At 41.2% G+C, this 11,563-nt stretch overlaps 1 protein-coding gene across 1 annotated transcript; it reads left to right on the top strand.

The window, feature by feature from the left end:
* Positions 1 to 7,801: 7,801 nt before the first annotated feature.
* LOC308634461 (mannose-binding protein A-like) lies at positions 7,802 to 10,255 on the top strand (the record flags this gene model as incomplete). Its single annotated transcript, XM_081268272.1, has 4 exons — positions 7,802 to 7,982; positions 8,356 to 8,472; positions 9,179 to 9,253; positions 9,882 to 10,255. The coding sequence occupies 4 exons, from the start codon at positions 7,802 to 7,804 to the stop codon at positions 10,253 to 10,255; spliced, it is 747 nt and encodes a 248-aa protein (XP_081124398.1).
* Between the last annotated feature and the right edge of the window lie 1,308 nt (positions 10,256 to 11,563).

Below are 11,563 nucleotides of genomic sequence, written 5' to 3'. Positions count from 1 at the left end.
ATCCACTCCCGACCTTGAACTTCACTATGAGACAGAGATGGAGAACAATTTGTTCTTCATCTTCTCCAGTTTTTTCCATTTATAAATGGCAACCATGAGGCCTCAAGTTAGAAAAATCCTCTAAAATCACAGAGTGCCTGCTTCCTGCTCCTCTAATCTTCCCCTGAAACTCTCCCCTTTCCCAGTCCCATGAAAATTTAGAAATCTTGGTTAAACACAGTGATAAAGATAGACTTCCAGAAAATTACAACTGTGAGGAGCTAAGGTCACCTTCAGGATTACTCAACACCCTGGTTCTCTGGGGCATACCTGCTCTCTTCCATGAGGTTAGAGAGCCAGAGGGTGGCCCATGAATGGAGCTGATAGAACTTAGTCTTCCAGATTGGTAATAACTCCCTTGAGTTTTAGGGTTCCTGCTCAACCACTGATCAACAGAAACCAGCCTAGGCCTCTAATGAAGAACCTTCCCACCCCAGGCCTGACCAAAGTAGCTTCCTGCTGATCCCCACCTCACCTCAGATCTCCATGAGGCATTTACACTATCAACCCCAGCACTGGTTCTGCTTTCTTCTTTAATTTCATTCAATCAGGATTTCATTAAAATCAACTGTGCATAAAATCTTGGGCTCTGTCTTGGTGTGGGTAAAGGTATCCTGTACCTCTTTGGGATATTTAATTTTCCTGAGCCAATTTCTTCATTTTGAATGAAGATAAAATATGTGTTGCCATTGCTCCAACTACTCAAATCACTATCATAACTGCTACTACTACAAAATGACACAGTTTCTCAAGCACAAACTATGCACCAATCACCTTGACAGACACTTGTAATGCTTCTTATGAAATGTTATTTAATCTTTAACAATTTCATGGGAACAGCATTATTTTTCCCATTTTTAAAATGAGAACCTGGATGCTTAGCAAAGTCAAATGTTTTGACTATTACAATGAAGAGCAAATGGCAGAGGTTGGATTCAAATCCATCTACTCCACCTGAACCTCATATTCGTAATCACCCCACCATTGAGCTAAGTAGAGATGATTTAAGTGCAATAAATTATGAATGTGTTAACATGAATTTCCATTGCTTTAGTTTCATTTCTTTTTATTTATGTAAATGAAGTGAGTTCTGCCTCTGAGCCCCGACTTGCCCCAAGAATGAAAAATCCAATCTTAGGATATGCTTTCTTTGTTTGGTGGGTGGAACAAATTGATCTTCTCCTTCAGGCTGTACACAGGAATGGGGGCTACAGAAACATCTGAAAGAACATATAGACATCAGTGTTGGCTGCCAGTGTGTAGATAATTCCTGGTCTGAGTCCACAAGGCCCATTTGCAGTTGGTGACATCATGCCTTCCATACTCCACTTAGTCACCTGGATGTTTTCTGCAGCACAATGTTGGAAGTGGCACTCAGGGCATGGTCCCAGGTCTTGTGTCAAGTCTGCAGGAATAGGACTATGTCTCATGCCCCAGGGACACATGGGAATGGGACCATGTTCCATGAGGGGCAACCACATAAATATCTTGTCTCTAGAAAGGCTCCCCCTTCTCCCACCCTCACACTTTGAAAACTCTTTCTCACTGCATGAATTCTTACCCTGAGCAAAATTTCTACATCAAAACCCCAAAGACAGGTGGGAATAGAATGTTATTTCTTATTCTATGATGAATATTGGTTTTTAAGCTAATTATCCTCCTATATGGACTCAGAATCCAGCACAAAAATTATAGAGTCTTACTATCACAATATAAAATTTAAATTTTTTTAAATCAAGGAAGCTTTTTAATATATAAACTATCTAAGCCTCTGAAAATTGATATATCCTTATTTTTTATTAAATTTATTTATTTTATGATTTTATTTGATATTGTTACTATGGTATTTTAAATCACATTTTAAATTAATAATTGCTTGTTTGTGAGAAAACTTGCCTTATTTTTTATTCATATTACACCCAACCATCTTTTTGGATTCTCATTCCTCCCGAAATGCTTCTGAAATAATTGACTCTTTTATGTTTTATAAATATATGATTATATTTACAAATGATGGAAATTTTGCTCTTTTCTTTATGGTATTCATAATTCCTATATTTGAATTTTTATCTTTTGATAGGGTCCAGGAGCCCCTATACATTGTTGAAGAGATCCAATGACAACATGAGTTTCTTATTGTGACATGGGAACATTTTCAATATTTCACAATTAAAAATACTGCTTGTTCTAGATTCTGATAGATACCTTGTAAGTTTTTATCATGACTGTGTATTGAAATTTATCAGATGATTTATGGCATTTCCTTTAGTCTGTTCACAGTGTGTAAGGGGTGAGGTGAGCCATTTCTCGTTTTTGCTGATGAATATCTGGAGTGCACAGCTGAGATTGACAGGTTCCAAGTGCCTCATATTTTAAACCTGGAGAAATACCCCCAGCATCCACTTCTTGACCTGAAAGAAAGGAACTATGCAGTAGAATTGGTTTAATAGTTCTATTTCTTTGGTCAGCATAAGGGCTGAAAAGGGAAAGGAAGGTGACCCACCTTGGGTAGCACCTGTGCTCTCACAGTGGAAATTATCCTTTCCCTTCCAGGACACCTAAGGCAGGTACAGGAGATCATTCCTTATTCTAAAAGTATTGAAGTGCTAAACCAACAGAGAGCCTTATTTTGCTGAGTCATGGAGAAAAAAAAGAAAAGAGGAAGGATACAATGTGAACAGGAGTGTTCTGGGGAAACTTGAGTGGTTTCTCCAGGGCTATGTGAATGCCTTTGTCACAGAAAACTATCTGTGGTTTAAACTCTGTTCATGAGCAAGTTGCTCCCTAAAGCACAGGGGCACCAGCAACAAGACCTCTGGACTGAAGTGTCCACTGACAGGGTAGTGGCCATAGAGCAGGAAGCTCTCAAAGTCCATTTCCTGAGAGGAGCTGTCATTGTAAGCAGCCATTCCAGAAACTTGAGAACCAGTCAGTGTAGGCTGAGAGCATCTGTGTCCCCACGGATACGTGGCTGCTCATGGGAGCAGGGAGTGTGCACCTTTGACATCAATGTTCTCTCTATTCTCCACCTATCTAAAGATTCAAGAGAGGAAGCTGCTACCCACCCTTGACATCAAGAAGCAACAGCATCAAACCTAGCTATCACTCCATGGCCCTGGTGGTGAAGAATCAGACATTGACGAGAGAGAGAGAGAGAGAGAGAGAGAGAGAGAGAGAGAGAGAGAGAGAGAGAGAGAGAGAGATATCTTAATGACAAAACCAGGAGACAAAAATAATTTGTGTTTTAAATCAACCATAGAATCATTTCAAAGATCTGGGAAGAACATTTCCAAAGAATTTGAGACCATGTACTAGTTTGGAGAACAGGATGCACTCCAAGCTTTAAGCCAGTGTATATCTAAATTGATGTTTTTAATAAAATTTGTTACATATTAAGTCAATGAATTATTTTGATTTTTGTTTTGGTGTTGAACTATCCTTGCATTCCTGGAATATCTCCTACTTGCTCTGATGGCTGATACTCTTATCACAGTTACTATGTGCAGAGGCTATACTTATGTTCATCTATATAATCTTCATTATCTCTGATCTATAGATGCTATTATTTTCCCCAATGAAAAATAAGAAAATTTGAGGCACATTGAGGTTAAATTGATTTTTTCAAGATCATACAGTCAATCCATGGGCTTATAAAGACAGAAAGTCAGATTCTAAAGACTGTGCTATTAATTATCAGTACACTTCTGGACTTAAATAACTATTTTTTAAAATTGTGTTTGTTTGCATTTGTGCTAATATATTATTATTGTCTAAGAGTATACTTTTTTGTCAGGTCTTTATTCATTATGATTTAAATGTTTAGCTAAGCCATTTATATGAGAGAGGATTATCTTTCTCTGAAGATTTGGTAACACCGTAAAACCTTTTTTTTTTTTTGAAAAGAAATAAGAATAGTAGATAACTTTTTACTTCTCTTTCTTTGTGATTTATGTGTCATTCTAACACTTCTTGAGCCAATTCTAAATTGCTTATTAACATCTACTTTTCTAGTTTGCAATCATGTTGCTATGAAAATACATTCTATAAAAAATTTGTACATAGTATATTTTTTAATGTCAATATTGTACATATTGTCATATTCTTCTCTTTTCCTTCCTGATTTATTTCTTATACTTTTCCATCAATCATTGCAACAATAAATCTGTATCACATACATTTTTGGTTGTTGCTCTGAGTCTTCCATTTTGCTGAGCTTTGGCTGATCTCAGCTGATCTCAGCTGATCTTGCCAGGACTCAGCACAATGGGTTGGACCCAGGGCTTTCAGGTGAGTTCATGTCTATTCTGCATCATGTAATTATCCTGATATTAATGGCTTCCAGGGACATATTCTTCCCATGGTTGGGAAAGAAACACAAGAGGCCACATTAACTTACAAGCACACTTGAGGCTACTGTTCCCTTCCTATCTACTCAGGGTCACAGGGCCAAACCAAATATCAAAGGGGCTAGGTTGTTTACTCCACATACTCCAGTGGGAGCCTCTACAAAGTACTTTAGCAAAGAGCTTGGATTTATAATTCTATTCTAAGAAGGAAGTTAAAATTGGAAACAATCATCCAAACTACCACAGTCATCTTTGCCAAGTTTATGGGTATTTTTTTTTGCATTTTATTTCATTATTTCATTTTATTTCATTACTAGCTCTATTGTTTTTTCTTTTCTTTATTTCTTTATTTTAATTTATATATGACAGCAGAATGCATTACAATTCTTATTACACACATAGAGCACAACTTTTCATATTTCTGGTTGTATACAAAGTATATTCACACCAATTGTGTCTTCATACATGTACTTTGGATAATAATGATCACCACGTTCCACCAGCATTTCTGACCCCATGCCCCCTCCCTTCCCCTCCAACCCCTAGTTTTTTTTCTTCTTATTGTTCATTAATTTAATTTAAATTTATCTTTAATTATATATTTTTAAACATATAGTTGGCCCTTAGTATCTATAGGAGATTGATTCCTGGTCCCTACAGGTATCAAAATCTGCAGATACTTCTATGTATATATATAGTATTTGCATACAATTTATGCATATCCTACTGTGTACTTTAAATCCTCTCTGTATTACTTATAATACCTCAGCCCATGTAAATAGTTGATTTACTGTATTGTTTAGGGAACAATGATAAAAAATTTTTTGTATATGTTTAGACATTATATATATATATATATATATATTTATCTATCTGTGATTGGTTGAATCTGCAGATGCAGATGGATAGTGAGAGTGGCTGTTTATTATCTATTGTATGAAGTCCATAGTCCTTGGAGGACTATTTCTGGGGCTTGCTGTCTCTGTCAACTCTCATTCTGCTTATTTCCAACTTATTTGAGATTTTTTACAAGGTGAATTTAAATTCACCTCATCTCCATTTAAGAAAGCCCTGTGGTATCTGGGTTGATGGTAAGGTTCTCCATTGCCTGTATGTCTCCACTGCACTAGGTGTGACAAGCTGGGACACGTAAAGCACAGTTTTTCATCTAGGAATAAATACAAAATCCAGTAATAATAATAAAGAATTTTAATAGTAATAAGTTCATTAATTCCTGGTGCCTGGCAGGCTCTCTGTAACAGGGAGAGCTACTGAATGGGGTACGGTGACTTGAGTATACCTGAGCTGTCGGCCCTTAAGAAGCCAAAATGCCAATCATAATACAGAATTTAAGGTAAATGACCTGACCTTGCTCCCCACCAGGAAAAAAGCAAACTTCTCGAGTTGTTTGGTCAAAGTGTTTCAAAGCATTAGTGTGAGTTTGGGTAAAGGCAGGCATCAAAGGTCACATTAGGAACTTGGTCATATGATCAGAGTCCAGCAATAAGCAGTGGATGCTTCCAGACAGCGTGGCCTGTAAGAGCCACAGCCTAATCTGGCACATGCTCCTGCTCCAGGTCTCTGCTTCTTTCCTTGCTCTCTTACTGGGTGCTTCCTATGTGCCCAGCCCTGTGCTGTACCATGGGGACAAGGAATTGAACTGGACACAGTTCTTGCCCAAGAACAGTAACAACACAGGTGAAGTGGACACAGAAGTTAGCTCTAGTCAGAGAAAAGCCAAGAGTGCTGCTCTGAAGACACAGTGCTACAATTTGCAATTGTTCCATCAATTTTTCTTGAGCACTGGCAGTTTGTAAACACTGTCCTAGGTGGACATGCATCAGCTGTGAGCAAGATGTCAGCTCATGAAACTCTCATTCTAAAGGGGTGAGGTGGTCAATAAGCAGGTAATCAAATAAACAACAAAAATTCACAGAGAGAAGCAGAAAATTAGAGCAGAGAATCATTATTTATCAACATGCGTACTTAAAATTTAATAGTTAGGAAAGACCTTTCTCCCAAGACAATATTTAAGATGAAATCTGAATGACAGCAAATGACAATGCAAAGACAGAGGCAAGTGTCTGGGCAGAAAGGCCAGTTGGTGCAAATGCTCACATTCAGTTTTGAGCTTAAGTTGTCTGCAAATATGTCTTCCCCTTGTCCTAGCTCTGTTTCAGGTCCCAAGAAGATATTTGACAAATTTCCTGGATGATGAGGGAAAAATGAGTTTACCCAGGGTTATAGGTCTTTCATGTCTCCACCCTGGCCCTGCAATAAATGAAACCCAAATGAAGGGATGAGAACAATGGATACAGAGATGTATGCTAGTGTGTGCATGTGTGTGTGTGCATGAACACATGTGTTTGTCTGGTATAACATCTGTGCATATTTGTTTTGGAAATAAGTATCTAGATGGAACTGTGATGAGAGCTTTTGACTCTATAGGATCAGAGTGACTGAGCTGTACGAATGGATGTGTGGGTGGGACAGGTGAAGGAGGAGTTGGTTTACTATAGAGACACTGCCTAGAACTGTTCTGGAGACCCCACCAGCAGCCCAGGAGAACTACCTAGTTATAGCAGCTCCAAGAATGGTTGTTTATTAGAATTTAATTTTATTTTCATTTATTCATTAATTTTTTGCAGTGCTATGGGTGGCATCCAGGGCCTCATATATGCAAGGCAAGTGTTGCACTGCTAAACTACATCTCCAGCCCAGGATAGTTGTTTATTAATCTGGGGTTGAAGGCCAGGCCAGTGTGGTTCTTGGTCACCAGCCTAATTGGGCCTGACATTGTTGAGGCAGCTGGCAGAAGCCTGAGCTGGAGGGCTCCCTTCCCTGCATTGCCTCTGTGCCGGGTAAGTCATTTCTGGAGGAAAGAGGTGGAGACCTGGGCCTACAGTCTGGCTTCATGGCTTGAACCTGGTGAGGACTGAGTAGAAGCTTTAGAAGGGTCAATAGGCCCACCTGGGCTTCTGACTCTATGATCCAAGGCATATGTGTCTTTCTTGGATCCACTTGACCATCTGCAAGCTAAAGGTGGTCTTTTCCAAAGGAAGAGATGAGTGGGGTGTGAGTGCACCAGTACCATATAGAAACTTTGACTGTGGACTCCAGGACCAACAGGAAAGGAAGGAAGGAAGGAAGGAAGGAAGGAAGGAAGGGAGGGAGGGAGGAAGGAAGGAAGGAAGGAAGGGAGGGAGGGAGGGAGGGAGGGAGGGAGGGGAAAGATGTCAAAGTATTGATCACAGGAGTTCCCTTCCAACCAGACCTCTCTCCAACTGGTCCTGGAGAAAGGGAAGGTGAAGGGCTCTGACAGGCCAGGGGAGGCAAGCACAGGTAGCAGCATATGCTGACTCAACAAAATGAGATGATTTTTTTCCCTTGACTTTCTCCACTCTGAGGTAAGGACCATGTTCCTGTTTCCATTACTCCCTGTCTTTCTCCTGAGTGTGGTGACAGTGGCCTCAGAAACAAAAACATGTGAGGATGCCCAGAAGACCTGCTCTGTGATTACCTGTGGGATCCCTGTCACCAACGGCACTCCAGGCAGAGATGGGCGAGATGGACTCAAGGGAGAAAAGGGAGAGCCAGGTACATGACGGGCTGCTCTGTCTTCCTGAATGTCACCAGCAGGGGACTGTTCCACATGAGGGATGTAGCAGAGACCTGGGGAGGCTCAGCTTTTATTATGGTGGATATTAGTGCACCTGACTAGTCCCTATAACACATCACTGCCTTCCAAAGGTGCTCTCTGGCTCTCCAAGATCCCACACTTCCATAGAAATTGGGGGTGTGTGATTGCCTTCAGGACAGCCTTCTTGCCCTGGGATGCAGAAGCACTTTCTTCTCTGAGTCACTACTGGTTCCCTGGTTCTTTCCTGGGGTCAGTGTGAATCAAGTGTTGAGCTCTTAGAGAGGGAAAATGAGTAATGATCATGGGTCATTGTTCCTTGCTTTGTAACAGGTCAAGGGCTCAGAGGTTTGCAGGGCCCTCCAGGGAAAATGGGGCCTCCAGGAAATACAGGGGCGCCTGGGGCTCCAGGACCAAGAGGCCAAAAAGGAGATTGTGGAGATAGTTCGGGTAAGGAGCACACCCCAGTAAGATCTGGGAACTAATAAATAAAAAAAAAAAAGAAATTTGTGTATTTAAAACAAAAATAAATAAATACATAAATAAAAACAAAAGTCATATTTCAACCAAAAAAAATTATTATAACATTACCATAAGCAAAAGGTGAAGAAAAGAATCCAGGATTATAGTCACAAGTTGCTAAGGGTGACTAAGTCTATTAGTCAACTTTTCTCACTGTGAGAAAATCAACCTAAAGTAGAAAAGACTAATTTGGCCCATGGTTTTAGGAGTCCATCTGTGCTCTCAGGCTCCACTGTTTCTGGGTCTGTGAGGAAGTAGAACCTCATGGCAGAAGGGTGTAGTGAAACAAAGCTGCTCACCTCATGGCAGCCAGAAGCAAAAAGACAGGGAGGGAGGAGTGGGGACAAGATATGTGCTCAAGGACAAAGCCCCCAGTGACCTACTTCCTCCTAAAGTGTCCACTATCCCCCAATAATGCCACCAGCTGGGGACACTCCAGATCCAAATGATAACATCAAGATATAACTGGGAAGACAGAAATACAGTTAATTTTTTTTGCTTCATTTTGATTTTTTTTTTTTTTGCAACAAGCTTACATTTAAGTAAGCCAAAAAAAAAAAATCCTTTTCCAAAATATTCTGTTCTCCAACTTGAGGTCTTCTTCCTAAATACCCTTGTCTCTATTGCTTTGCAGCTGCTGAGACTAAACTGGCTAACTTAGAGAGAGAGATAAGGAACCTGAAATCAGAATTGGACCGCATTAAAAAGTGTAAGTCTTTTCTCTGCCTCCAACATGTACTTGACCCTCACTTTTTTCTTCAGCATGAACTAGATTTGGAGGGAGAGTGGAAGAGAACTAACACTTAGGAATACTCAATACATACCAGGATCTGTGCTGGGTTGTCATTTTCCTGTAATAGGGTTTCATTCAATCCCCTCACCAATGTTAGTTGTGGTTGTTAGCAGATGAGGATAAAGAATTTCAGGAAGCATAGGGAACTTATTCCACATCACACTGCCAGCAAGGGGCAGAGGAAGAAGTGAAGAGAGATCTGTTGTCTCCAAAGTCTTTGCTCCTTTCTCGACATCCACTGTTCCTACATGGTTGTTGGTGCCTGATCCTGTCAGTGAGGCCCAAGCATGTCTTCTCTGTCCACCAAGTGCCAGGGTAGTTTTTAACCAATGTAGGTCTCAAGGATGGGATCTGGCTGTCTGCCAGAGGTTTATGTCCTTTCCATGACTCTACAGCTGGGAAGTGGCCTCCTCATAGTCTCTGACAGAGGGCATTAGCTTGGGCATGGTACTATTTTTTAGAGTCCAGTTCCCAGAGAAGGGCTTTTTCACCTACTGTCCTGAGCTGGGCTCCAGTCAGCCTCATCTACTCTTTGTGATTTCAGTGCAAGCCTTCTCTTTGGGCAAAAAGTCTGGAAAGAAGTTCTACGTGACCAATGGTGAAAAAATGCCTTTTTCCAAAGCGAAGGCTTGGTGCACAGAGCTCCAGGCCACTGTGGCTGCCCCCAAGAATGCTGAGGAGAACAAGAACATCCAACAGGTGGCCAGAGACAATGCCTTCCTGGGTATCACAGATGAGGTTACAGAAGGCCAGTTTATGTATGTGACAGGAGGGAGGCTAACCTACAGCAACTGGAAGGCGAGTGAGCCTAATAACCATGGCTCAGGGGAGGACTGTGTGAGTCTCTTGAAGGATGGACTCTGGAATGATGTTTCCTGCTCATCCTCCTACCTGGTTGTCTGTGAGTTCCCAGCCTAAAGCACCTCATTTCTCTGGCCCTTCCTTGTCTCCCTGCTGAGCTCTAAGCTGCTTCAAAAGAGAATTCAGTGCTGGTTTCCCATGGCTAGAGTTAAGTCATTCCTGTTTGGAGAAGGAACTAGAGTGAAGGAGGCATATTTAATCGTGGGATGGGGAAATGGTAGAAGCTAACTATGGGGCACAAGGATCTGGTCCAGCCCAGGGGCATTGTCTTATCAGAACAGTACTGAAGCAGATTCAGCCATTGAAAGGGCCAAATAAACTCTCTTCTTTTACAGTGAGGACACTCAACCTGCCAGAGGGACCTGTGGAGTGCCATACCTGTGTTAGAATAGATAGTAGATCTCAGGGACAAAGACATCCAATTCCTTCTTTCCAATAATTGCACTCCTTGATGCCAAATTCTCCTTTCCTAAACCCTTCCCCAGGGCCAGCCTAGCACTCTCCATGCTATGGACATTGTCTCTTGGTTTCATGAGTCACCCCCAGGCACCTTCCACTTTCTGACTATAAGATCTGGCAATATCCATATGAGTGACAACTATTAGTCCTAAGAATTCCCTTACCCCACTCAACTTCCTGTGGCTTTTCTTTAGCCACCAGAGTGAACTTGAGGGCAAAGAACATCTTTTCCTTCCTGCATAATTTTAAGGGGATGATTCAGCATCATGGTACATACCAGCAGCATGGGAGGAGACAATTGCAGGGTGTGCCCTTCTCACAGACATTGTTAGTCTCTGTCCCCACTGTCCCTTCCTTTCATGGTAACATTCTATCTCCATTGTGGGTCAGTGTCCCATTATTAGTATACACAAGAGGACAAACTCTCCCCCAAGTGAGTTCTACACCCTAAGGGTCCAATTCTGCAGGACCAGCCAGTCAGCAAATGCAATCTCCTCTGAGCAGCGTTCTGCTGTGGTTTTGGCTCATGATTCTGCTTAACCATGGAGGTTTTTCAACTACCTCAGGGTGAGGAGATCTGAGATTTCAAAGCATCTATGCAGAAAACTAGGAGAAGATGATGAATTACAACTCCAGCTGCATGCCCACCACAAAATGAGATTAGAAAATAATTCATAAATGGAACAAGGGCCACTTTCACTTAGTGAAAAGTTTTTGGTAACCTTTGTTTTCTGCTTTATTTCTCTTTGTATCTGAACTACCAAGAGAAGCACTTGGTGGCTAATAACTGCTAGACTAATATTTGTCAAATGAATACATCAAAGAATTACAAATGAACAAATGGATTGGCTACCGAGAAGTGATTGTCAGGCCATACTTCTTCCTGCCAGGAGGTGGGGGTGGGGG

The sequence above is a fragment of the Spermophilus citellus genome, assembly GCF_964194105.1.
Source record: "Spermophilus citellus genome assembly, chromosome: 15".
NCBI lineage: Eukaryota > Metazoa > Chordata > Mammalia > Rodentia > Sciuridae > Spermophilus > Spermophilus citellus.
Note: the sequence above shows the minus strand (reverse complement) of the source record. Positions and strands in the feature narration are given on the sequence as shown.